The sequence below is a fragment of the Bos indicus x Bos taurus genome, chromosome 16, assembly GCF_003369695.1.
Source record: "Bos indicus x Bos taurus breed Angus x Brahman F1 hybrid chromosome 16, Bos_hybrid_MaternalHap_v2.0, whole genome shotgun sequence".
NCBI classification, from domain to species: Eukaryota; Metazoa; Chordata; class Mammalia; order Artiodactyla; family Bovidae; genus Bos; species Bos indicus x Bos taurus.
Genome location: NC_040091.1, coordinates 46,490,554 through 46,517,091, shown reverse-complemented (window position 1 = coordinate 46,517,091; position 26,538 = coordinate 46,490,554). Strand labels below are relative to the sequence as shown.

Below are 26,538 nucleotides of genomic sequence, written 5' to 3'. Positions count from 1 at the left end.
ACTCCTGTCCCGGCCAAGTCCGACCCGACAGAGCCAGCCTGGCCGAGGGGCCATACATCCCTGAGGAGCCCGCAGCCAGGGCCCTCGGGCCCCGCTCTGTGCGGCGCTCCGGCGACTCTGGGCTCGGGGCTCTGTCATCCCGGGCGGGATCCAGTCCAAGTTTCGAACCCTAGCCCCACGGAGTCGTTTCCAGCCGCGCGTTCCCGCCACACTCCTCCTCCGGGCGTGGAGTACAGTGGCCGTGGCCGTGGCTGTGACCAGGGCCCTGGGTCAGAGCGGCGGAGGAGCTCGGAGTTCATTCGGTGCAGACCCTCGCGGCGAGGCAGCAGCCGCCGGCCTGGGAAAGGTGGACCGGAGCACCGGGGGGGGGGGGGGGGGGGGGGGGGGTGGAAGGGGTGCCGCCTGCGGGTCACCCAGAGGACACCGGCAGGAGAATTCCTGAGGTGGGAGTAAGGGGAGGTTGGGTGGGGGGTAAAGAGGGAGGCTGGGCGTTGGGTAGGATGCACTGACTGACCTTCCAGGGGCCGCCTTGGAGAAGTGGGAGGACGCACAGGATCTGGCCTCTATGCGCGCCTCCTGCCTATCCTCCCCGCCCCGGCGCGCTAGCCCCCAGCCCCGAGCCCTAGCTGCCCCGCCCTCCGCGATCTCTGGACGCCGCCAAGGGTCCGGGCCGGACAGGTAAGGGGGACCGGCGCAGGGGAAGGGGGGCTGCGAATGCCGGCGCGGGCACGGTGAGAGCCCTCCCCAACCAAGGGCGCCCCACCGCCCTTCTGCGCTGTCCCTGAAGATGTCGGGAGCTATCTTCACGTCTCTGGAGGGCCCGGGCGCCCTGGACGGGACAAGCGGCCACCCCCTCGTGTGCCCGCTGTGCCACGCGCAGTATGAGCGCCCCTGCCTGCTGGACTGCTTTCACGAGTTCTGTGCCGGCTGCCTGCGTGGCCGCGCTGCTGATGGCCGCCTCGCCTGCCCTCTGTGCCAGTGAGTGCCTGGAAGCCCCAGAGGAGGGGAGGCTGGCTCCCTCTGGGAAGGGATCTTCGTGCTGGGAGGGCAAGACTCTCCGGGGAGAAGGCTGGGAGAGACTGTACCCAGCTGGTGCCTCTCTGCCAGAGATCGTGAAGGCTCCTGCCCATTTTACAAATCAGGGTAACTGAGACCTGGGATTATGACCCAAGGCGTCTCAAGATAAATCAGGGGGCAAGGGCAGGCTAGAGTGCCTGTGCTGTGGAATTGGATGCTGCTGGAGTAGGGGATCTCAGCTCAACGTCTGGACACTCCCAATGACTCACTTAGGGGTCCTTAAGTCTCAGGCCAAAGTAGCAAGTTGTGTTGGCTCAGCCTACCTGTGCACGTGTGCTCAGTTGCTCAGTCATGTCTGAGCCTTTGTGACCCCATGGACTGTAGCCCGCCAGGCTCCTCCTCTGTCCACAGGATTCTCCAGGCAAGAATACTAGAGTGGGTTGCTATTTCTAGGAGATTTTCCTGACCCAGGGATTGAACCCAAGCCTCCTTTGTCCCCTGCATTGCAAGTGGATTCTTTAACCGCTGGGCTACCAGGGAAGCTCAGGATACCTGGGGTGGCCCTGAATTTGCCTAATGCAGCGAGAGGGGCTTGAGGTGAGGCTTCTGCCTTTGACACCCTGAGTCGCCAACCCCCTCCCAGGATCCCTCCAGGGCTGGGAAGGGACCGGTCAGAGTGCGCACTGGCTGAAATATTTATAGATGTCAGGCCTGCAGGCACCCCACCTCCCACCCTATTTTTAGTTCCGCCTGGAATGTACGCAGTAGGAAGTGGGTAGGGAGCCTCGGGGAAGGGGCATCTGGAGCTTGGCTGAAGCTTCTCCACAGGCACCAGACGGTGGTGAAGGGCCCCAGCGGGCTCCCTCCAGTGGATCGGCTGTTGCAGTTCCTGGTGGACAGCTCAGGGGATGGCACCGAGGTGGTGCGCTGCGCCAACTGCGACCTGGAGTGCGGCAAGCAGGCAGGGGCACCCGGGGTGCAGTGGGGAGCGGAGGGTGCCAGGCTGCACCATGTCCTCAGAGGATCACCCAACAGCGGGCTCTCCAGCCCCTCTCTAAGGCACCTCCTATCCAAAACAGAGGCCCCACTTTACTGGTATGGAGACCGAACTCCAAAACAACTCACTTGAACCAGCAGTCTGTTAGGTGTGGGGGTTAAAGCCATTGGATTTGCGGGGAGTTTACTGGCCCCCAACTCAGGGCAGAGTTGTGAAATGGAACAAGAAGAGCAATCCATGCACAGACCTGGAGTCCCTCCAGGGTCCACTGCTACCTGGGTAGCCGCGAGCCGCTATCTGCAGCCAGAGAGGACAGGGGATGTGAGCCCACTGTGTTTTTGGGGAGAGGTCATCCTGAAGGACCTGGGAGTAGAGGCCAGGCTTCAGGCTGGACTGAGAAGTGCACAGGGGACTCTCTCCAGACTGTGGAAGCTGGTCTGAGGATTCCCGGAGGATGTTCCTACAGGAGCAAAAGGTCAGGGTGTGCTGGCAAGTTCTAGAATATGTGCTACCCAGAAGTATGAAGATAAGGAGCAGTAGGTGAGAGGCGGGATGTAGGGAGAGCTTGGGGAGGAAATGGCCTTAAATGCCAAAGAAGTTGGGGGTCTGTGTTTTCATAGCCATTCCTGGGATCGATGCCTTGGACTCTCAGCCACAGGGAAGGGCACCTGCAGACCTTCACCCCTTTCCCCCTCCCAGTCAAGTCTCAACTCCAAATAGCTGGGGTGAACACAGCCATGTGGCTCCTATTGAGGGTGCCAAGAGGGGCTTGACAGGTCTTGCCCACGGGCACACATACGTTTCTGTTGTAGGTTAAATATTTTGCAAATACAGTATCTGCCCTCCCCACAACCCTGGGGAACCCCCTCCTCAAGCCCAGACCGGGTACCTCCCCCTTACCTATTCTCTGAGCCTCGATATTCTCATCTGTAAACTGGGGATACAGAGCGCTGCGCGTCGGGTTTACACGAAAGGGCTGCCGGCGGCCCTGCCCCTGCCGGAGACTCGCAGATGCGCAAAGACCGGCTTCCAGTTCACCGGCGGACTGAGCCCGAGCTCTGTCCGCAGGACGCGGAGACCACGTACTTCTGCAACACGTGCGGGCAGCCGCTCTGCGCGCGCTGCCGCGACGAGACGCACCGGGCACGCATGTTCGCGCGCCACGACATCGTGGCCTTAGGTCAGCGCAGCCGCGACGTGCTCCAGAAGTGCAGTGAGTGCGGCGTGCGGGGACGGGGCCGGCGCTGGGCGGGGATGGGGACGGGCGCTGGCCGGCGCCCTCACCGCCGCCCCCGCCGCAGCGCTGCACGCCGAGCCCTATGTCCTGTTCTCCACCGACAAGAAGTCGCTGCTGTGCATCCGCTGCTTCCGGGACATGCAGGGGTGGGTAGAGGGCGCAGGAGGTGAGGGGCTGGCGAGCGTCCCAGAGCGGGGCTCACGCGCGGGGTCCCTGCAGGGAGAGCCGCGTCCACTGCGTGGACCTCGAGTCAGCTTACGTCCAGGGCTGCGAGAGGCTGCAGCAGGCGGTGCTGGTGAGCGCGGGCTGCCGGGCGCGCCGAGGCCGGGGCTGGGAACGCGCGCCCCCAGGAGGCTGAGGCCGCCCTGTCCCCAGGAGGTGAAGGCCCTGCAGACCGCCACACGAGAGGCCATCGAGCTGCTGCAGGCGATGGTGGAGGAAGTGCGACGCAGCGCGGCAGAGGAGGAGGCCGCCATCCAGGCCCTCTTCAGCAGCATGCAGGTGAGGGGTAGGGGAAACTAAACAGCCACAGCCCAGAATCCTTATCAGCGTTTCCTGACTGGGGCCCAGGCCTGCCCCAGCCCTTCTAGAGATTCCAGTGTAGCAAGCACTGAACTACTTTCAGGAGTTAGTTAGTTGGTGATGGACAGGGAGGCCTGGTGTGCTGCGATTCATGGGGTCTCAAAGAGTCGGACACGACTGAGCGACTGAACTGAACTGAACTGAAGGGCCTGCCCTAGGCTGGGGCCGGTGATGTGATGTGGTCAGGGAAGACTTCCCATAGGAGGTGACATTGAAGATGAGGCTGCCGGTGCTCCCAGGCGGGGTAGCAGAGCTTGTGGGATGGAGGAGAGCCAGCCTAAGCAGCTGTGTGGCTGGGGCCCAGGAGCCTGGGAGAGTGCTGGGAGGGGGCAGGGCCGAGTCTGCCCAGTCACTTAGTGGACTGTCCCTCCCAGGACAAACTGTCAGAGAGGAAAGCGCTGCTGCTGCAGGCCGTGCAGAGGTGAGTGGTGGCAGGGTCTCCACCCTCTGCCCCTTGACCTCCAGACACCAGCTGGAGCCTAGGCCAGCCCCATCCCACCCTAAGAGCAAGACATCCAGGTGTCCACCCTGTCAGGGGGAAGGCAAGGTGGCTCAGGGAAGGGGAGACAGGGAAGGATGCATAAAGCGGGAGGGGAGATGGAACCACCCAGTTCTGAAGCCCCACCCAGGTGGGGGTGGGCAGCCCTCCTCTTGGAGATGAGGCTGCCTGCCCCTCCCCCAGCCAGTATGAAGAGAAGGACAAGGCCTTCAAGGAGCAGCTCTCCCATTTGGCCACTCTGCTGCCCACCCTGCAGGTAAGGGCAGCTGGGGGCGTGGGGCTGGGCACCCCACCCGGGCACTGAGCAGTGTCCCTCTTGCAGGTTCACCTGGTCATCTGCTCTTCCTTCCTCAGCTTGGCCAACAAGGCCGAGTTCCTGGACCTGGGCTATGTGAGTGCCCCCAGCTCCTGGGTCTCCCCTCCCCAGCAGGAACCCACTGTGCACAAGTGAGACCCCCACCTCAGGGCTGGGCAGCTTGTTACCTGGAGGCTGGCCACCTCCTCCACATCGTCATCTACAAACTACTTGGGGGCCAGTGGAGCCCTTTTAAAAGGACAGCAGGGAATTCCCTGGTGGTCTACAGTGGTTAGGATTCTGCAAGGTTCGGTCCCTGGCGGAAGAACTAAGATCCCCCAAAGCCACCAGTGCAGCCAATGAATAAATAAGAGGACAAGCAGAGCCTGGAGGGAGCATAAACCTCCTCCCCTAAAACGCAGTCTACTGAAGTCCAGACATCCTAACCTTTCCTGTCGATTTGGGGTGGGGGAAGTTGGGGTGGACATCCGGTCAATCCCAGGGAGGATCGGAAGGCAAGTAACCGTCCTAAAGGCAGACTCACCCTCCGGGCCCCTCCCCTCAGTGTCACCCCCTCCCGCACCCACCCACCTGAGAGCCCTCCCCTTTCCCCCTCCCCGGCCGCAGGAGCTGATGGAGAGATTGCAGGGCATCGTCACGCGGCCACATCGCCTGCGGCCGGCACAGAGCAGCAAGGTGCGTGGGGGCGTGGTGTGGGCCGGGGGCGGAGGCACGGGCCGAGGACGCAGAGTGGGCCAGGGAGACGGGGGCATAGGGTGCGCCGCTGGCGGGGGCGGGGGCGCGGGCCCGCAGGGTAGGGACCTACCTCACGACCTTATCCTGCCACCCAGATCACCAGCGACCACCGCGCTGAGTTCGCGCGCTGCCTGGAGCCGCTACTGCTGCTGGGGCCACGCCGGGCGGCGGGTGCCGGGGGTGGCACTAGCACGTGAGCCGCGAGGGCGCCGGCCCGAGAACGGGGAGGCGGGAACAAGATTTCCATTGCGGGGGTGGGGGCAGGCTTTCCCAGCTCACCAAGCTCCCGGCCGCGTCTGAGCACCTACTGACCTCCAAGCGGGAGCCTGCCCAGCCTGAAAGCAGCCATCCTGGTCGGAAGCCCACGGTAGACTGGGCTTAGAACCGGGTCAGGGGTAAACAGGAGGACTCAAGGGCTGCCCCCAACCGTAGTTGTGCACCTGGATTGGGGTGTCTAAGCCCTGAAAGGAAGGGTATCTTAGAGTGGAGTCTGGGTCACCAGAAGCTGCAGGGGGTCTGACTTCTGGGAATGGGGGGCAGTCTAAAGAGCTGGAGATCCCTAGGAGTTAGGAGAAATGCCTAAGCTGGGGTTGTCTGCCAAGGGTCCCAGGGCCCCAGGCACAGGAGACTGGGTATCAGGCCAAATTTTCAAGGTCCTGCGTGTGTGCATGAACTTACGGTGTGCTGGGGACCAGCCTTGAGGACATCCTGATAGACTCTTCTGCACACTGGCGTCACCCTCAGGATTTTTAAAAATACCCTGCTGATGTCACTGGTCTTGGGTGGACAAAACCTGGCATCAGGTTTATTGGGGGCCCCTGCGTGGTTCTGGTGTGCTGCCTGGGGTAAGAGGCTGGGGGAAAGGAGGACCCTCTGGACCCCCACGGCCACATCCACACAAGTTCTCTCCCCAGGCTCACAGGGGGCTTGGGCCCCAAGGTGCTGAGGGGGCCCGGCTGCCCTTCCCCAGTGGGGAAGATGTTGGGGTCACCGGTCCAAAAGCCCACACTGCACCGGTCCATCAGTACCAAGGTGCTGCTGGCGGAGGGCGACGACTCACCCTTCACGGAGCACTGCCGCCACTACGAGGACTCCTACCGGGTGAGCGGGCTGGGATGGGCCAGCGAGGAAAGGCCCCACCCCTTCGAGCCAAAGTGCAGTGGCCAAACCTCATCCGGCCACCAGGGCTGCCAGGCACCCCTCCACCGAGGCCCCCACAGTGCACCCAGCCTGCAGGGCACACAGGCACACACCGGTCTCTCTGCTCCCCAGCGCCTGCAAGCAGAGATGCAGAACCTGAAGGACCAGGTACAGGAGCTGCACCGGGACCTCACCAAGCACCATTCGCTCATCAAAGCCGAGATCATGGGCGACATCTTACACAAGGCCCTGCAGGTGGACGCCCAGATTGCCTCGGAGTATGCTTCCGTGGAGGGCCTGAGAGCAGTCTTTCAGGAGGTAGCCACTCCCAAGGCACCTCTCTGTCCTGTAGCCCCACCTGTCAGCATGTCGGTGGGCTACCCCCAGACAGGAAGTGGGTGGGGGGGACCTTGGCCTGGGGCCCCAGGAGGCCCTCACAGGCTCTGGAACCTGGTCTCTGCTGCCTGGAACCCAGGAACTTCCTGGGAGCACCCTGGAACCATGGGAACTGCCTGGGAGCACCCTGTGGTTCTGAGCAGCTAGAGGACAGAAATGCCACCAATGGAACTTCCAACTCGGCCATGTGCAATATCCAACTTACTTTCTCTTTCAGATTTGGGAGGACTCCTACCAGCGGGTGGCTAACGAACAGGAGATATATGAAGGTCCTGGGCAGCTGCTGCTGAGTGCTCCCCCTCCACATGCTTTCAGGGGCAGGAAGCCAGTTACCCAATAACCAGATTGAACTCCCAAGCTCTTATTTATTTGGCTGTGCCAGGTCTTAGTTGTGGTATGGAGGATCTAGTTCCCCGACCAGGGATCAAACCCAGATCCTCTGCATTGGGAGTGTGGAGTCTTAGCCACTGGACCACCAGGAAGTCCCCCACTTAGTTCTTGACTCACAGCTTCTAAGTGACCCCCCCAAAATATATCTGAGGTCAGAATTCAGTAAGTAGGATGACTTTAGGAATCTTACCTCATGCTTTAATTAGAGGTAATCACTCAAATAGTTGGGATATTTACATGGATTGAGGCTGGAGAGTGAGGATCTGAAGCCAACAAGACCTAATGCTCTGGCCTGGGCCCCCACAGCCCAGCTCCATGACCTTCTCCAGCTGAAGCAGGAGAATGCCTACCTGACCACCATCACCAAGCAAATCACGCCCTACATCCGCTCCATTGCCAAGGTGAAGGAGCGACTGGAACCCAGGTGAGACTGGAGGTATTCTGGGGGAACCAAGATACTTCAGGATGTGGATAGAGAAAGTGCCACACCTTTGGAAGAGCCCCTATCAGGGAAGTGGGCCAGGTCATGATCTGGGCAGGTCAGGTGCTGGACCTCTGCTAAAACACAGAATGAGTGGGCTGCTCTGAGTTTCTGCTTCTAGACACACAATCACCCACCTCTTTACACTTTGGGGGTGAAATGAGGATCTTCAGCTAATCTAGGCAGCAGGACACAGAGGAGAGAGAACTTCCCCAGCCCATGGTTAAGCCAAGTCTAGATGGGGACCTGGACCAGACTCTAAGCACCATCCTTGGGCACCGGAAGTGTTACAGGGGCAGAGGGTTTCTTGGTGGCAAGTCCACAATGTGCCTGCCTCTCAAGTCACAAGCCCCAGGGTGGTTGCCCTGTAGCACTGGTACACAGTGGTCAGCCTAGATTCTCCTTCTACCACCCTCCAGGGGACTCCATTTGCCTTGCTCCAAAGTGAGATCTCCTGATTCCAATATGCCACGTGTCCTCGTTCATGATTTGGTGGAGCCTATCCTCCAAACAGCATCTTGAGAGGATGGGACAGACATGTTTTGAACAGCACAAGTCTGCTGTATTTTTCTTTCTTTCTATCTTGATCATACTGTGAAACATGTGGGATCTTATTCCCAACCAGGGACTGAACCCTTGTCCCCTGCATTGGAACCCTGGAATCTTAACCACTGGACCTTCAGGGAAGTTCCTGTAGTATCTTTATTCTGCCTTTGTGCTTGACTGACTGATAGTTTTGCTGGGTATTGAATTCTAGATGGAAATTCTAGATTGGAAATTATCTCCTTTAAAGGCATTGCTCTATTGTCTTCTAGCTTCCAAGGTTGTCTTTGAGAAGTTTGAAAGCATTTCGATTCTTAACCCTTGTAATGTGACCTACATATTCTCTTTAGAAGCTTGTGGAATCTTCTCTGCTGCCAGTGTTATAAAATTTCACATTCTTGCAGGTCTAGCTATAGTCCACGGGGTTGTAAAGAATAGGACGTGACTTAGCAACTAAACAATAGCAAATGTTCTATCCATTGGGTACCAGTGGATCCTTTCAATCTGGAAATATGTGTTGTCTGGGTATATTCCTTTTTGAACTGGTTAATTGATTTTCTCCACTTTTTTCCTCCACTTTCTGAAATTCTTATTGAATACTGGCCTTCTGTGGCTGGTCCTCTGATTTACCTTCTCTTTTCAGTCCTTTTTATCCATCTCTTCATTAATCTGCCATACTTTCTGGGAGATTTCTTCATTTATCTTCCAATCTTGCCTATTTAGTTCATTTTGGAATAAAATTTCCAAGAGCTCTTTTATTAAAAATATATATATATTTATTTATTTGGCTGCACCGGGTCTTAGTTGCAGCACATGGGATCTTAGATCTTCATCACTGCATGTGTGATCTTTAGTGGTGGCGCTTGAACTCTTAGTTGTGGCAGGTGGGACCTAGTTCCCAGACCAGGGATTGAACCCATGCTCCCCGCACTGAGAGCACAGAGACCACTGGGCCCCCAGGGTAGTCCCCAAGAGCTCTTTTAAATGTTATAAATTGGCTTTCATTTCCAAAGAGGTGTTTTTGGTACCCTGACTGCTCTAGTTACATAGCATTCTGTTGTTTCATGGACACGATATCTAACCCCTTTGGGAGCTGATAGATTTTTGTGCTTTTTTTTTTTAAGTTTCCTTCCCCACCGCCACCGCCCCCCGCTCCCGCCCCTCGAAGGCTGTTCCCTCCAAGTTACTTTTTGTTTCGGTTTCTACATTCCATGTTAAAGGCTTTTCTCAGATGTCAGGGAATCTTTGATTGCCTCTTCATGTTAGGAGTGAGGTGGGGGAGAGCAGGCTCGAGCTCTGAGCACGTGGGTCATGTGAGGCATCTGGATAGGTGGGGTTTTTTGTTTTGCCTTTTTTTTTTTTCTTTCTACTTTTAGCGTTCTGGGTCTTCATGGCTGCTCAGGCTTTTCTCTGGTGGCAGAGAGCAAGGGCTGCCCTCTAGTTGCCGTGAGCAGGCTTCTCACTGAGGAAGCGTCCATTGTTGTGGCGCATGGGCTCAGTAGTTTCAGCTCCTGGCCTCTAGAACACAAGCTCAGTAGTTGTGGAGCGCAGGCTTAATTGCTGTGCAGCATGTGGAATCTTCCCAGACCAGGAATCAAACCCGTGTCTCCTGAATTGGCAGGAGGATTCTTTACCACTGAGCCACCAAGGAAGCCCCATGATTAATTTTTTTTAATGCCCCAATGTCAGTTTTAGATCTTTGCCCAGTTTCCTTCCTGGAAGGTCACCATGTGGATCATCTGTCTGCACACCTAATTTTCTGGTTTTCAGTAGTTCTCACCTGTGTGTCTTACCCTCCTGGAGACTAACCTTTCAGAATTCAGGGTTGGGGGGATGCAGCTGTTCAGAGGTAGGGATCTTAACCTTCACTGTCCTATTTCAGTCCCACCCCCTGAGTTGCAGAGGCAACAGGGCTGCCTGTTCCTGGGGCCCCCGGGGATTCTGTGGTGGGAACTGGTGGGACCTCAGCTTCTCAGGTCTGCTGAATTAGTGGACACTTGTCTACTGCTCTCCAGCTTCCAAATTTTGCTGTTATTCTTTCCTGCTGTCAGCCTGGAGAGGACTTCCGCCCTCATTGTTTTGGTCCCTTTACTAGTTTTAGTGAGTTTGGGAAAGGAGGACAATCAAGAGTGTGTGTGCACAATTGCTGTATTAATCCAGAACTGCCAAGCCACTTTTAATTTTTTTTAATTTTATTATTTTTTAAAATATTTATTTACATATTCCTTTTTGGCTGTGCCGGCTTTTCATTGCTGTGCAAGGGCTTTCTCTAGTTGCGGTGAGCAGGGGCTACTTTCTAGTTGCTGTACTTTGGGCTTCTCATTGGGTTGGCTTCTCTTGTTGTGGAGCACGGGCTCTAAGAGCATGGTTCGTCATGGTTCTTCATTAGTTGTGACCCATGGGCTTAGTTGCCCTGTGGCATGTGGGATCTTCCCAGATCAGGGATCGAACTAGTGTCCCCTGCGTTGCAAGGCGGATTCTTAATCACTGAACCACCAGGGAAGCCCCAAGCCACCTTTTAAGTGACTACTTTAACAAGTCACACTGAGTGGTTGCACTCATCATACTTTTTGCAGTTTTTTAAAAATATTAACTTATTTAGCTGCCCTGGGTCTTAGTTGTGGCATGTGGGACCTTCATTGCAGCATGCTAACTCTTAATTGCAGCATGTGGGATCTAGTTCCCAGACCAGGAATCCAACTCAGACTTCCTGCATTGGGAGTGAGGAGTCTTAGCCACTGGACTGCCAGGAAAGTCCTCCTTTTGCAGAGTCTTGATCAAATCCCTGTCCACCCAGGACTAATGACAGTGTCCTCCTAGGCTAACATTCAGTGCAGTTTACTCCAGATACTGTGTGATTCCATTTATAGAACCTCAAAACCAAGCTGAACTAACCTCTGGTGTTACAGTCAGGATGGGCGTAATCCTGGGGGCCTCTGAGTGGAGGTGACATCGCGGTGTCACAGACCCCACTTGTTCACACCGTGTGCCCGTTCTAAGCCATGCTTTTTCTGTGGGCATCCTTTCCCTTCCATGTGCCCTGCTTTGGTGAGCAGTTGGCTGCCAGTAGTATGCTCCTGCCCACCTGCAAGGGGCAATACCCTGGCAGTCACACCTCTGTAGGGAAGTGGCATCTGTGGTTGGTGTCACTGAATAGAAAGGGGCTCAGGCTGAAGCCCAGCTCCTGGGGGTTTGGGGTGAGCAGGGAGGCTGCCCCTCCGCCTCTTCATGGACCACTTTGCAGGTATCTAGAGTTTCCCTCTGCCTCCTCCCCTCCCAGTGCTGGGAACCCCCTTCAACCCCACCTCCTGGATATGCTCTTATTCCATCATCAGCGACGTTCCAGCTACATTCTTTGACCTTGGAGCAACGATCATGAGCCTGGACTGTCACCTTCATCTGGCTCTTCTCCTGCTTCTGAGACACTCCACCTTCCCAGCTTCCCTCCGACCCTTCCAGCTAGTCCTTCTTAGTACCTTCGGCTCGGCTCTGCCTCCTCGGCTCAATTCCCAAATGTCAGTTTTCCCCAGAGCTCAGTCTCAGGCACTCTTCTCATCCTGCACCCTCTCTTAAGGACCTTCACCCAGCTCGCCGCACCCCTCCCCCCAGCTTTAAACCCCCATGTAGAACTTCCCTCACTGTCCACTGGTTAGGACTCTGTGCTTCCACTGCAAGGGGCATGGGTTCTATCCCTGCTCAGGGAACTAAGATCCCACATGCTGCATGGTGTGGCTCCCCAATTTTTTTTTTAAACTCCAAACCCCATGGTGTTTCAGATGACCCCCAACCCACTGCCCCAGCACAGACCCACCCAAGTTCCAGACTTATCTTCAAGTACCCCTTCCTGGGGTTCTGCGCTTCGATGTCTCAGGGCACCCCAAACTCCACAAGGACCCAAAGCTCGGTTTCCTTCTCCTGAACAAGCTACTCCCGTCTCATCTCAGTGCAGGCATCACAGTCACGCAGGCGCTTGAGTTAAAAGCTCAGAAGACAGGATTCCCCTCCTTCACTCACCTCCATTGCTAACCCCTCCCCACATCCTGTTGACTCAGCCGTCATGGTCCACCTGCTCTGTCTCCATTGGGGCCCCCAATCCAAGCCACTGTCAACTGCCTCCCCACCCCAGCCCCTCCAGCAGGTCACGGTCAGTGTGGCCTGGGGCCTGAGAGTCCTTTTGGGACCCTCCCTGCCCACCTCTGTCCTTGTCAGCCCCTCCCCACACCTGTCACGATGGCCTTTTGGTTCTGCAAAGAAGCTGGACTGGCTCCCACTTCCCCACCTCTGCCTGGAATGTTGTTGCTTCAGCTTGTTCCAGGGACCATGTCACCCAGGCCTCAGCTTGAGCATCGGCAGGGAGGCCTTCCCGAACCCTCCTATTGAAAGCAGGTCTTGCTCAACAGTCACTCCCCCCATTCGGACCTGCGGTGCCCCACCTTGGCATGTCTCCCTGACCAGAACAGGGCTCCCAGGAACGCAGGGCCCAGCCTTTTTCGTCCACTGTTATGGCCTTGGCCCCCAGTAAATATCTGAGGCCCAAAGCCTGAGGAGGGTCCTGAGGGTGTGCTCAGGTTAGGGTTTGTGCCATGAACCTGAGCACACGCACCGGGCCGGCTCCGCACTGGGCTGGCTCTGCTGCATCCAGACCCCGGGAACTGCTTTCTGTCTCGCAGGTTTCAGGTCCCTGTGGATGAACCATCAGACCATCCACAAAACACGCATGATGATGGTGTGAATGCCGAGGCTCCGGCCAGGTAAAGCGGGTCTTCTCAACATGAGCAGGCAAATGATTTAATCTCAGAGACAAACACAGATGATAAGGACAGACTTTGAGTTTTCTTTTGGTCCCTGCTTGCCACTGACCAGCTCTACACCCTTGGCTGGGCCTCCGTGTGTAAATTCTGGGGTCGGAGAGGTTCTTAATCTGGGTGGTGCCTTCAAACCAGTGATCTCGTAGATGACAGATATGACTTGGATGGACATGACCAGAGTTTTGTAACCACAGATGGCCATGGCTGCCACCTTCCTTCCCCACACACCTCTGAGCACCCTGGCTCTTACGCCATGTGACTCAAGGAAAAGTGATTGAGGGTTATTTCTTCCTTCATTGGAGCCACAGAGTTTGCCAACATACTTGCCAGAGGGAGAAAAGAATGTACAGTAACAGAGCGTCAGTGTCACAAACAGACCTTCTCGTGTTTCACTGGAGTTGTAGAAAATCGGAGCTAAGAGGGCCTGTGGGTGGGGAGAGGTTAGCTGTGTCCAAAGCCACCGTGGGGTTGGTGACAGAACAGAAAGCAGCCCCAACCACTCCAGGCTTGGAGTCCCTGGAGTGGTTGCTTCAAGGGAGGGTGGACTCAAAGAGCAGGGTCACAAGCCTCTGAAACGGTCTGAACTGTGGACGTTTTTGCAGCTAGAAGTCTTAGAAGCGAGATGAGTCCTTTAGGAGACGACGTGGTTCTGGTTCTGCTGTGGTCACCCCCTGGTGCCCTTTGGGAAGGCTTGCTGTTCTAAAAGCCTCTGCCTGGGTGGATTTTAGCGCTGGGACACAAAGGAGATGGGGACAGGAGCGGAGAGGGGAGTCATGCCTAGTGTTTCTTTAGGAGCGATCCAGTAAGTGTTGCAGAGAAGAAGGAGAAGAACTTAGAGCTGAGAAACAGCCGAGCTCTGGGGGGCCTTGCAGAGGAGCCTCCACTGAAAAACAAAGATGCACACAGACCCAAATCAAAAAACGGGGGTGATGTCCCCACCTGGAGGGAGCACCCAGCTTAACCTGGGACCAGTTCCAGGGTCAAGCACTTTGCAACAAGCCAATCAAGGCCAGGAGAGTGAAGAAAAGACAGTTCCTTTTTTTTTTTTTTTTTTTTAATTTGTAATCATTTATCATCAATAAAACCCAGACACTCCAGCAGATCCCTATTTCAGGTTCTCTGGTTTAGGCTAGACTTCTCATGGTTCAGCGTCCTGACCCTTATCACAGTGGCTCCAGGAGGCAGCCCAGTTCACCCTGCACCTCCCTGTGTACTGGGCTGTGAACTCCTGCCAGGGTGCACCCTCTGAATTTCATGAACGAGCCTCTTGGACTAACCCACTGGGCAGCACCTACTCTGCCTCAGAGGAAGCCTGTTCCTTCTGAACCACAGCCCTGCTGTTAGCTGGAAAGTTCTACCCCATTGTGATCCTAGTGCTGACTCAGCCAAGGGGAAAAACCTTCGCTCCAGCTTTTCTCACTGTGGGGCCTAGGCTGAGCTCATAAAGCGAAGAAAGAGCGCCTCTGTCCCCACGTCCCTCTGGCCGTCCCCACCTGCTGTCACCCTCCCGTGCGCCTCTGATGATGCTGAAGCACAATTCACCCGCAGCTTTGCTCCCGTGGTTTTTCATTCTTACCCAGTAGCTTTTTGTCAAGTGGAACTTAAACAGAACACTTAAACATGAAAATTAACCTGCAAGACCCTGATGCTGGGAAAGATTGAGGCAGGAGAAGGGGGCGACAGAGGATGAGATGGTTGGATGGCATCACGGACTCAAAAAACATGAGTTTGAATAAGCTTCAGGAGATAGTGAAGGACAGATAAGCCTGGCGTGCTCCAGTCCACAGGGTCACAGAGTCCGACACGACTGAGCAACTGAACAACGACCCGCATGACCTAACATTCAAAGTTCTGGAGGCAGAATGATGCCGAGAGTCACATCTTAAATACCAGCTTGATTTAGTGACTCAGGTGGCTTTCATGCGCCAGGTGGGCCTGCAGGTCAACACACTGGTCACATCAGCACCCAAGGTCTGCATACCTGCTGCGTGCACCCAGGTCCCATCCCAAAGCACCACAGACCTCCACCGTGGGGGAGGGAGGGGCGGACCTCTACAGTGGTGGGGGAGTGTGGACAGGAGGAACACACCGCTCAGAGGGAGGAACTCAGGACAGAACCAAGGAGGCAGACACGTCTGACTTTATGCTGTAGGTTCTGGACGTTTCTTAACTGGAAGTAACAAGACCTTGAGTTTCTGAATCCCACACAGTCACACTGTTGTTCATAGTGAAATTAAGTACAGTTTTATTTAAGAATTGGAAATCATCAGTATCTGTGAAAGAAAATCCAATATTTAAATAAACATTTCTGCATGTAAAAAGAAGAGCAATTACTCTATAAGGTTACTCTCCTAGTTTAGCTATGGGACAGACCCACAGGAGCGAGCCCAGGAGGGCAGACTGACAGCAAGTCTCCCCACCAACACCGCCCCCGAGCCAGACAGGCTGGGGGTGGCCCGGCCTTGCTAAGTCGCTACAGAAGCAAAACGCGGAGCGGAGAGAGAGTACAACTATCTAAGGCAGTTAAGAAAGTGCAGAGAAGGGCCAGCGAGTCACCATGCCCATCACGGAGGGGCTGCTGCCAAAAGGAGACCCTACTATTAACGCAACCCCTGGGTTCAGGGACGTTTCCCCATCATGATAACCAACCAGAGTTAGATAGCTAAAGGGATTAATAGAGTTTACTTTTTAGGTGTACAAAACGGCCCATGACCATGAAAAAGGTGGGGTATGCTGCCTTGTCAGGTTCGCCCCACAACTTCTTTTCCATAAACCAGCATTCTTGGCCCCAGCCTGCAAACTCTCATAAAGTGTTTTGTTTCACACTGCTTCAAAACAACTTTGTTCTATGCGGTGCCTCTCTTCCATTTCAGAGTCTCCACTTTGAAACCTGCGATGGAAAAAGAAGTCTCCTGACGGTTTCTTAATTGGAGGGAACTGGCGATGTGGCCCTTACCCAAAGAAAAGCTTTCAGGAATACCCAAAAGCCTGTACCTCATTAACCTGATTCTCCTCCCTGCATGCTGGCACTGCTAAATTTATGGAGTTAAAAATAACCTGAAGATCTCAGTGCTAGATGAACGTCGATCGCTTGCCAAAGCCTGTCCCAAAGCGGTTCATCTCTGATCCCTAAGTAATTGCTAATTTCCGCCCTGGGGGACAAAGCAGGGCAGAACGTCCTGTCAAGCCTGGGTGGGTGGTGTGACAGCATCTCCCTGGGACACCAGGGCCGGCCTCCTGAGCCCCGGGCCTGGCAGGCAGGTGGAGGAGGGACACACAGTCAGAGGCCAGCGCCTTCAGTCTTACAGTCCATAAAGCCAGGCGTTATTAGCGGCTCTCCGTGTGCTGAAGACAGCCTCACGGCCCCCAGTGTTGAGGAAAGCTGGCTCCTATCTGGCTAGCGCAGCAAGAACTTTGCCTCGGAGAGTGGGGGCCACTGCCAAAGCTGCAGCCACACCCGCCTCCATCCTGCAGTCCTACTAAGTGGGTTGACTTTGCAGAGCGTGGCCTGGGGAACAAGTTTAGGACTGATTCAATCCCCACACACACTAAGTGCATCTGACGTCCCACCAGGCAGCATTCCCGCCAGAGGAACCTACCGCCTTGAGGCTGCCACCTGGGCTGTCGGCGGGCAAGACCTCAGGAGGCCGAGACTGGACTCAGTCGGGTCCTCCCTCCAGCAAGTGTCACACCTCTTGCCGACGAACCCGTACACCTCTTTGGTATATATAATCATGAAAACACTAATTCGGCCAGGAAATCTAGAAATAAATGGCATTTTGAGTTGGTAAGATGCTTTTTTGAACACACGTTTCCGGTATCTGGTACAATAAATCCAACGTCCAGTTTTGTGTAACTCACGCGGTACTGGTTTTGTCATCTCTCTTACCAAAGTGTTAAAAACATTTGACATCGTTCTTCCAAGTCTTCACAACACCCCTGTGAGGTAGGTGGTATGGACCCATTCTACAGATGGGGAGGTCTAGGCACGGAAAGGTTTAGTGACTCCTTGAAAGCCAGGTGGCGTGGTGTAGCAGCGCTCCAGCCAGGCGCTGACGCTGCCTTCGATCCACGCTCCAAGGGCGCCACCGCAGGGCTTCATGGACAGAAGTCACACTGAGACCAAGTTCCTCTCTCTAATCCAGAATTCAACAAGTGCCTCAGAGCTCATATGTCTGACTCGTAAAGCCAACCACTCTCCCCAAACTTGAAAAACAAAAGTAGTGACTAAATCTCAGCTCTATTTTTTTCATGAGTCAACTTGCTGGAAATTTATAGTTGCTTATGCTCAAACCCCTTCGGAAGACAGTCTGAAATGGCATTAGGGATGATGGAAGTTTGAGAACAGACCATAGGAATCAATGGTTAATACATTTAAGTCAAAACACAAAAATATAAGCTATGGTAAAATAAGAAGAAACCCCAAATAAACAGAGAGCAGTATTTCTCAATGTTTGACAGTGCCTTGCACAGAGCAGGTGTCCAGGAAGCATTTCTTGGATAAAGGACGAATGACCCATCTTTGACATGCCTGTCACTGGTAACGCCAGGCCCTTTTGGAAGGAGAGCAGGCGCCAGGACCCCAGGAAAGCCACAGGGGCCCACTGTCTCCCTGGCGCGGAGAGCCTTGGTAACCTGAAGCCTCAGCCAGGACTGGGGGCATCCATGCTGCCTTTCTGCCGAATAAAGGGTGAGGCTCATACACTGTGTTAAGTCCACTTTGAGTTTATACTGCTATTTTTAAAAAATAGGTAAGTAAATAGGATGAGATATGTGAGGAACCGAAGGAAGCATCTTAAACTGTAGAGAAGCTCACGCATGTAGGGACGGAAATAAGGAGGTTCAAGCTGTGTTGTCTGTGTTTTTCGGTTAAAGTGAGGATTCTGAATGTGTCTCTAACACTAATAAGCCTGTGCGCCCCTTCCTGCGGCAGGCACCTCACTCACGTGAGGGGGGAGCTCACCTCTCTCCCCGGGGTCTTGGTTATAACTCAACACCCCCAGCCTCGTGGAGGGCTGAAGTGTGGCCTAGGCACTCCCCAGGCACGTCTGGGGGCGCTGCTGGGTATTGCTGTTATTTGCTTCTTGTCCACCTTTAATCTACATCCTACCTTGATTCAGCCCAAGAGCAGGCTGCTCCAGGGCGGTGGGGAGTAGGGGGGTTGGGGGGGGTTCCTTTGGTCCTAAGGCCTTCTGACCATTTGATTTTGAGTGATATTCCAGAAGAATAATTGGTGACATAGAAAATGATTAAGAAAATCCATTCTGCAGAGTGGTCGACAGGAGGCAGTTCTGTCCCCAGGCTGCGAGGAGCGGGAGGCCCCCGGCCTGGCCTGGGCCACCCTGGGCCTGTCATAGCTCCACCTTGACCCCTTTTATGAAAGGCAGGCCCGTGGGCACCCGCTTCTTATACTCCAGGTACTCCTCTCCGAAAAAGTGGATCAGCGAGATTTCTTCCTCCTCTGTCCGGTCGCGGAAGAACCGCCACACTGTCAGAGCATAGCTCACCCCACAGATGGGGTTACACAGCATCACCTGAGGAGGGAGCACAGCGTTAGTGGGCCAGGGCCAGTGTGATTCCACACCGTGAACCTGAAGGGCATCAGCCGCTCTCCAACACCCACAGAGGACTTCCTGTCAAGGGCCCCAAGAGACTCTCGAGATATGTGACTGGGGTCTTGGAGACCCTGAGCCCAGGGCCAGAGCACCATGAACCGAAATCACTTTCATAACAGAACTGAACACTCATTGCTGTAGCTTTGGCTGGTCTGCTTTTCTCTTGTTCCTCTTACCTGACAGGTACCTAAAAATTACAAGGGCGACCCCATGTGTGAATTCCCGTTGTAAGCACCACTGCCTTCCTGCATGGCTCCCAGCTTGTCCACTTCCTGCCCCGACCCAACACCTGGGGACCTGCTCCCTCCCACCCCACAGCTCCCTGGTCCTCTGCCCCCAGCTCAGCCTCCCCATGCACACTGTACACTGTCCTCCCTCGAAACACTCCCCCTGCTCAGAAAGCACCGAGCCATCAATCGTGCCTCCTTAGCTCAGCTCAGGAAGCCTTCTGACCTCCCCTCCCCAACCCCGCCCGGGATGTGTTTCCCCCCGTGGGTGACCAGACCTCACTTCTTATTCTCACCACTGTTTACTGAGTGTCTCCTGTGTTCCCAGCATGAGCCAAGCCCTTTACCACTGACCAGTAAGCCACTCAAGCCCCGGAGCAAGCCTCTGAGGTGGTGCTGCCACCCTACTTAAGGGAGGCCAAGGAGTGAACGTCAGAGTTGGGACCCACCCACCCAGCAGGCGCGTAAGGCCTCTCAGCACACCCTACAGTGGGTCTTCCCACTCTTAGGCCACGGCCCACCATGGAGCCGAAATCAATCCCCTGCATCAGAAACAGCATCACAAACACTAACAAGCTAGAACACAGCATGTTTTGTACACAGGCAGGGTAAGGGCTGTTTCAGAAAAGATTTATTCTATATTCACATACACCTGTGTGCTGGGTCACAGTGTAAAAAGATCTACAGTTAAAGAGGTGTGAAAACCTCTTGAGGGACTTCCCTGGTGGTCCACTAGTTAAGAATCCGCTTTCCCATGCAGGGGATGTGGGTTCGATCCCAACAGGAAGCTAAGACCTCACATGCCACAAGGCAACTGCTGAGCCCACAACTAGCGGTCGGTGTGCACGGCAACGGAGATTCCCCAGGACACAGCAAAGAGCCAGCATGCCACACCTGAGACCCGGCGTGCGCGTGCTCAGTTGCTCAGTCCTGCCCGACTCTGCGACCCCATGCACTGCGGCCCGCCAGGTTCCTCTGTCCATGGGAATTCCCAGGCAAGAATACTGCAGTGGGTTGCCACTTCCTCCTCCAGGGGATCTTCCCGACCCAGGGATCGAATTTGGGTTTCCTGTGCTGCAGGCAGATTCTTTACTGACTGAGCCACCAGGGAAGATTCAACACAGCCAAATAAATTTAAAAAGGAAAACAAAACCTTGAGTCCTAGAGCACTTAGGTTTACTAGTCAGCATTTATGGCAAATTACACGATTCCTCTGCAATCAGTCTGTATCCAGAGAATGTGATTCTTAACACAAGAAGTTGCAGAAATGCACGTTTTTAAATGAATGCCACAGAAGAACCTGCCCCTTCTATACCACTGGGGGTCACCAGAGGGTCCCCAGGTACCAGCCTGCAATGGGATGCCTGGGGCCCAGACTGGATGTTCCCAAAGAGGTGATGAATCTTCTAAGCTCTACCCACATACTCTGGCCAAGTCCTTCTAGGTCTAAGAGAACAGATTCAACAGACAACTGTCCAGAAATAAGGCTCAGTCTGCAGCCTAAGACCCAGCAAACCTCCATTACTCACATTAAACATGACACACGACTCTGGGCTCACTAATGTGCTGTGTGTGTGCGTGCTGTGTGCTAAGTCACTTCAGTTGTGTCTGACTCTTTTTGACCCCATGGACTGTAGCCCGCCAGGCTCCTCTGTCCATGGGGATTCTCCAGGCAAGAATATTGGAGGGGGTTGCCGTGCCCTCCTCCAGGGGATCTTCCACACCTAGGGATCAAACCTGCATCTCTTATGTCTCCTGCATTGGCAAGGCAGGTTCTTTACCACTAGCGCCATCAGGGCTCATTAATAGCAGCTTCTAATGAAAATCAGCTAAGCTGCCCCTTGAGTGGCAGAGGGCTCTCCCCACATCTGCATCTCTGTCCTCACCCCACTGGGTGAAGCTCCAAATCTAAGTTAAAGAGGTAGAAAAGGGGTACGAAAGATGGGGCAACAGCACCCAGAACTGCCGAGAGTTTACAAGTTTGGAACACCCAGGTTTAAGTATACAGCAAAAAATGTTAAAGACTAAATCAGTTCTTTTGACTTTTATTCAATTATCACTTGAAACACAGCAGGGAACATGTGTACCTATATAAAAAGGACCAGGACTTCCCTGGTGGCCCAGTGGTTAACAATCTGCCTGCCGACGCAGATAGGGTTCTATCCCTGGTCTGGGAAGACTCCACATGCCTCAAGCAACTAAGCCCGTGCGCCGCAACTACTGTGCTCTAGAGCAGACAGAGCTCCACAAGAGCAGCCACCCCAGTGAGAAGCCCAAGCACCACAAGGAAGGGTAGCCCCTGCTCCCTGCAGCTAGAGAAAGCCCACGAGCAGCAAAGGATATCCAGAGCAACCAAAAACAAATAAATTCATAAAAATTAAAAATAAAAAAAGGACGAACAGGTAATTCTCTGGTGGTCCAGTGGTTAGGACTCTGCTTTTATTGTCTAGGGCCCAGGTTCGACCCTGGTCAAGGAACCCCTGGTCCCACAGGCCACACGGCACCACCAATAAATAAATAAATAAACACAATATTTTAAAAAGAAAAGGTGGGGGAGAACCAACAACTTTGTAAATACACTGAAATCCACTGAATCGTATACTCTGAAATGGTGAATTTCACAGTATTTGAATTATTTGTAAATACACTAAAATCCACTGAATCGTACACCCTGAAATGGTGTTTTACGGTATTTGAATTATCTGTCGATTTAAGATATTATTTTTAAAAACTTTAAAGGGGAATGGCATTGATTCTGACACCATACCTGGGTTCCAATACTCCAGTAAAACCACCCGACGTAAGACGGATGCCGGAACCAAGCGTATACTCCGCTGGTCACCAGAGTATGGGTTTCTGACTTTTCATTCTGCACCACGTGGTTGAAATTGGAACCAGCTGTAAACATTGCTGCTTTCCTCAGACACTCTCCAAATACTACCATCAGCAGCCCCATGGCGCTGATCCAGGTGATCTGCTTCAGTTCTGCAGGACAGAGATGGTGACAAAGGGGGAGTGAAGACCCTGGACCACTGAGCTCTCCCTCTGAGACTTAAAATTAACCTATTTCCAAAGACTGGGGCACTAGAAAACATGCTGGGGGTGGGAGGTCAGCATCGGTGATCACACTGAAGCTTAATGATAAGCAAAACACAGCCCCCAAAGCTGTGCTGTTCATCCAGTTACTCTGAAGCACCAACAGTCCAGTTAGAGCATTGAGAAAAGAGCTGATGGGCTCCCATCCTTCCTCTGGGGACAAGAGCAGCTAAGTGAAACAAAGAAGGCTCAGCATTTCCCACCTTGGCCCTCTACTGAATCTGAGGAACTAGATGTATGTTATTTAAGTTGTTGCACAAAGTTCAACGTCAGAGTAGCTACCAGATGCAGTGGTTTTTGCTAGTAAACATTTTCATATGAAATTTCTCAAGTCGCAGAAAATGAACAGATCCAGACCCCCTGATTATAAAACTGGGTTACAGCTATCAGAGGCTGAAACTTCATGTTAGATGGTGCAAACTATGTCTCACAGGGCTTAAAGTGAAAGGTCAACATGTCCCCCATTCAAAATCCAGAGATGGAATTCACAGGCGAAGCTCGCCCTTTATAAAGAGCTTAGTGAGGATACAGATCTGGGGAAAATCACTCAGAGAGATTAGACCTGGGAGGTGAAGCCAGGCCACTGTCCTCAGGCCCCCGTGGAAGCCGCCCATCTCCCCTGGAGAGGAAGGGCAGGACACACTGACCTGGCCAGAAGATATTCTCAAGTGTGAACTCTATCCAAGAAGAAAGGGCCGCGACTGTGTACTCCAGGCTGTGATTCAGGAGAAAGGAATCCAAGGACAGGCTCTTGGGGTTATTGACTGCTGTGACTAAATATTCAGAATAGTGGAACAATGACAGGGAGCACATATACCTATTTTAAAACAAAAAGAACATAAGGTAAGTTGAGGCAAGAGAATTAAGTTAGCCATAGGTCCAAGCGCTGATTTGTTCTGAACTGTCCCTGAATTATCTGATGATATTCTCTTGTCACCTGAGAGTGGATATCAGGCACAGGCACCCACCTTACTCCCGAGGTTTGCAGCAAGTGGGGTTGTAAAGGGACTACGTCTTTGAATATCACAGGAGGAGGGGAAAAAAAAGAAAAACATAGGTTAGGAAGGCATTATGGGCCTTCTGCCTTAAAAAAAAAATGACATTACACACAGTAAAACATGGAAGGGGGGAAGTATCAAAATAAAGTAGTGATGTATGTCGAATACAAAAATCCAAAAAACTGAAATAATTCCAGCAAAGGAAGATTAGATGGCTCAGAGTATCGACAATAGGAGATAAAGCTTTTTACCTGGAAGCCACTGGTTCATATCCAGGTCAGGGACTAGAAGGCTCAAGGGACTGAAATCATAGTGTAGGGAAAATCCTACACAGGCCGTGGGGGAAGCATTAGATGTGACCTAATAGAAATTAGAGACGGAAAAGGCCTGTGAAGACGAGCCAGAGCCTTGCCCCTTCCTGTCACTGAGGACCAAGACCCTCTTTCTGGGAAGGGCTGGTCACATTACTGAAGGTGCGGTGGATGAGGACACCTACGGGGAGGATGCCACGAGAGACCTGCTTCTACCTGCGAGGTCCAGGATGCAGGAATCTAGGAAGCTAGAGGCCTCAATCCCTCAGAACCCTCACTAGCCTTCAGCCAGCCAGGGACGCGGGACCATCACTACCGACCCTCTGATCCACCCACCCTTGACTCACAACTATGGTTCCCAAAGCACTTCTTACCAGCCAAAGTGATTCCAGGAAGACTGGCTAAAACTTAGCAGCACTCCACAGCCAAACACAAAGCCAAGGAAACAGGCTCGGATGGCTATCTGAAACGGACCCAAAAGAGGCTCAGTCACCTGGCTGTTCAGAGCATATGTCCTACTTCCTGGCCTAAGTAGGCCACCACCAAGTCCATTGAGTCGACTTGCTCAGAGGTTAAAGGGGTGAAGCAGGGCTGCCTGGACTTAATCCCAAACTCACCTCTCTCTGTGGCCTTAGGCCAAGTTACTTAACCTCTCTGCACCTGGGCTTCTCCATCTACACATGGGGATGACCACAGTACCTACCTTTGAGGACTCCTGTGAGAATGACCCATGTAAAGTACTTAAGAGGAAGTGCTATAGAAGTTTTTAGCTACCATTACTATTAGGATTGTTATTATTCAGGGCTGTGGGAAAACAGCGTAAACCTAGCGTATTGGCCGGATTCTCCCAAGTCCACGCAGCGAATCCAGTCGGGACAGCCAGGACTCCGCGCCCAGCCCCTTCCACGTTACTGCGGGGGCCTCTGACCTCAGACTTGACAGTAGGTAGGTAGTTCTCCACACCTCAAATTACATAAAAGAACTCGTGGGCCCGCTCACTCCCACCCCACGCGCTCATCTGCCGCAGCTGCTGAACCGCGCCAACTGCAATTTTCCACCCACTCCGCCGGGCGGAGGGGGCCCGCACCCCACGCCCCCCAGGACTGACGGGGAGGGCGCCCTCCCGCCGCCTGAACTCGCAACTGCTTAAGAACACGGCCGGAGGAGGCAGCCCCTCTCGCGGGCCGCGCTGTCGGCCGACCTGGACCTAGACCCCGGCTGGATACAGTGCCCATTCGCGACGCCCAGCCCGCCCGGCCCCCAGCCCCGCCCCGGCCCTCGGCCCGGCCCGCACCTGGTACCGCGGCGGCCGGTAGAGCAGCAGCAGCAACGCGTTGAGCCCGGCCACGTAGAGCGCCAGCCCGGTGCGGCCCTGCAGGCCGGCGCGCGTGAGCAGCGGCAGCGCGAGCACCGAGGCGCCCAGCAGGAAGGTGGCGAGGCTGAGGCGCGCCTCGGAGCCCGGCGGAGCCCGCGCCGCGCAGCCTGCCATGGCGCAGGGAGGCGGTCAAGCCGGCGGCTGCGCCGGCTGTAGCCCTGGGAAACCTGCCCGCCGCGCCTGCGCACTGCGCCGCCGACGCCGGCCTCGAAGGGGAGCCGCCCGGACTTGCACTCTGCGGGCAAGCTCTCGCGATACCGCCGCGCCGCGTGGCTGGGGCCTGAATTTGGCGGGAGCGCCCCGCCCCGCGGCCCCGCCCCACTGTGCCCCCAACCGGAACTACCTGACCCAGGCGGGGCGGAGGGGGGCGCCGGAGGGGGGCGCCGGAGGGGGGCGCCGGAGGGGGGCGCCGGAGGGGGGCGCCGGAGGGGGGCGCCGGAGGGGGGCGCCGGAGGGGGGCGCCGCGGGGAGCCTGGGTCCTGAGCCGAGAAGTCACCACCGGTGTCTGCCAGGAGTCAGCCCCAAACTTCAGGATGTCCCTTATCCGGAAAAATCACATGAAATCTATAGCTTTCTCCTCTCCCGGGCTGTGGGGTCCCCTGCGAAACCGACACTTGGGCATGCAAAGCGCGAGCCGGCGATCCGCCTCCACCCAACCCTGCCGGGCCGGCCCCGCAAGGTCCGCGCGCAGGGACCGCCTTGCCCTCGGCAGGGTCTCCAAGCGCCCCGCTGGGGGCCCTTGCGGCATTCACGAGGGGATGACCGCCCACTTCACTTCGTGTCGGGGGAGAATGTTGGCCAACGGTTGAAATCCTCAGGACGTTATTTTATAGGACAGAATGAAAAACTTTTCAGTGTGATCCTCACTTCACTTGGGAAAAACAAAAGTATACGGATGAACCTGGGAAAATGATTGGAATAGAAGCCAAAATTATTTCACAGCAGTAATCTTCTAGTGGTAGGGGAACTCTGGGAGACTTTAGCTATCTTTTTTATATGGTTTCTGTATTTCCCATATGGCCCAAATCAATATATATTATTTTATAATTAGAAATTGCTCTTTTTTTTTTGGATTTTCCTGGCTGGCGGTCCACACTTCCAATGCAGGGGGCCAATGTGCCATCCCTGGTCAGGGAACTAAGATCCCGCATGCCAAGTCACAGCAAAAAAAGAAACTAAAGAAAAATTGTTTCTTTTTGGAAGGGTAAATGCCTCCACTTCGGGTGATGGATGGATGATGGAGGAGAAGGGCAAGTAAGCAAATGACTAGAATAAATTACTATGGGATGAGAGTGAGGCCGGAACCAAGTGAGGATAGAGCAGGAATGAGAGGGACCCCGAGGAGAGACCCATGGGAGGGGTAGGAGTCTGCCTGGGAGAGTTGGTACTGGCAGCCTGTGGCTGGAAATGAGAGCAAGGGCAGCTACAGGAGAAGAGAGGGAGGGAGGGGACAGAGTCTGCAAACACAGAGGCAGGAGGAAGCCAGCCTGAAGCAGGATAGGGGACAGGCCCCAGGGGAAGCTGGAACCTAGAGCAGTGGGGCAGCGAGCAATATGCCCGGCCCACCTAGTGGTCAGCCCAGCCTGCATCTGAGGCTCTGGCCACCCTACCCTTCTCTGTCTTTGTGGGACCTGGCAGGAGGCCTCATGTCTGGACAGCTGGGTTCAGGGGAGGATGGAGAGTCTGGCTCAGCAGCTTTGTAACCTTGGGCAAGGCACCTCAATGAGCCTCAACTTTCTGTGAAATGGGGATCCTGACTCCAATCTCCTGTTGAT

The 26,538-nt window shown here is 54.5% G+C and overlaps 2 protein-coding genes across 5 annotated transcripts; one reads left to right on the top strand and one right to left on the bottom strand.

Annotated features, from left to right (window-relative positions):
- On the top strand, window positions 1-17,354 carry RNF207 (ring finger protein 207). 4 transcript variants are annotated; one of them, XM_027565064.1, is made up of 19 exons: window positions 1-346; window positions 522-678; window positions 788-978; window positions 1,846-1,978; window positions 3,083-3,227; window positions 3,316-3,397; window positions 3,471-3,546; window positions 3,627-3,752; window positions 4,208-4,254; window positions 4,516-4,588; window positions 4,655-4,723; window positions 5,255-5,323; window positions 5,479-5,576; window positions 6,298-6,484; window positions 6,656-6,778; window positions 7,137-7,188; window positions 7,616-7,733; window positions 13,004-13,084; window positions 13,934-17,354. In XM_027565064.1, exons 3-19 carry the CDS (start codon window positions 788-790, stop codon window positions 14,100-14,102), a joined length of 1,839 nt encoding a protein of 612 aa, XP_027420865.1. In that variant the 5' UTR covers window positions 1-346; window positions 522-678; the 3' UTR covers window positions 14,103-17,354. The 4 variants fall into 4 exon arrangements, with proteins under 4 accessions (XP_027420865.1, XP_027420867.1, XP_027420866.1 ...); XM_027565066.1 differs by lacking the exon at window positions 4,516-4,588 and having other exon boundaries at window positions 4,687-4,723; window positions 6,656-6,841; XM_027565063.1 differs by lacking the exon at window positions 1-346 and having other exon boundaries at window positions 452-678; window positions 6,656-6,841.
- On the bottom strand, window positions 15,363-24,955 carry ICMT (isoprenylcysteine carboxyl methyltransferase). Its single transcript, XM_027565067.1, has 5 exons — window positions 24,683-24,955; window positions 23,763-23,851; window positions 22,727-22,896; window positions 21,751-21,968; window positions 15,363-18,675 (listed from the first exon to the last, which is right to left on the bottom strand). Exons 1-5 carry the CDS (start codon window positions 24,875-24,877, stop codon window positions 18,493-18,495), a joined length of 855 nt encoding a protein of 284 aa, XP_027420868.1. The 5' UTR covers window positions 24,878-24,955; the 3' UTR covers window positions 15,363-18,492.
- Window positions 24,956-26,538: the final 1,583 nt, after the last annotated feature.

Coding starts and splice junctions, on each gene's coding strand:
- RNF207 (XM_027565063.1), top strand. CDS start 788: ATGTCGGGAGCTATCTTCACGTCTCTGGAGGGCCCGGGCGCCCTGGAC. Junction 3,228..3,315: donor CGACGTGCTCCAGAAGTGCA/GTGAGTGCGGCG, acceptor CCCCCGCCGCAG/CGCTGCACGCCGAGCCCTAT. Junction 5,577..6,297: donor GCCGGGGGTGGCACTAGCAC/GTGAGCCGCGAG, acceptor TTCTCTCCCCAG/GCTCACAGGGGGCTTGGGCC.
- ICMT (XM_027565067.1), bottom strand. CDS start 24,877: ATGGCAGGCTGCGCGGCGCGGGCTCCGCCGGGCTCCGAGGCGCGCCTC. Junction 22,897..23,762: donor TCCTGGAATCACTTTGGCTG/GTAAGAAGTGCT, acceptor GTTTTAAAATAG/GTATATGTGCTCCCTGTCAT. Junction 18,676..21,750: donor ACTGGAGTATTGGAACCCAG/GTATGGTGTCAG, acceptor CTCCCTCCTCAG/GTGATGCTGTGTAACCCCAT.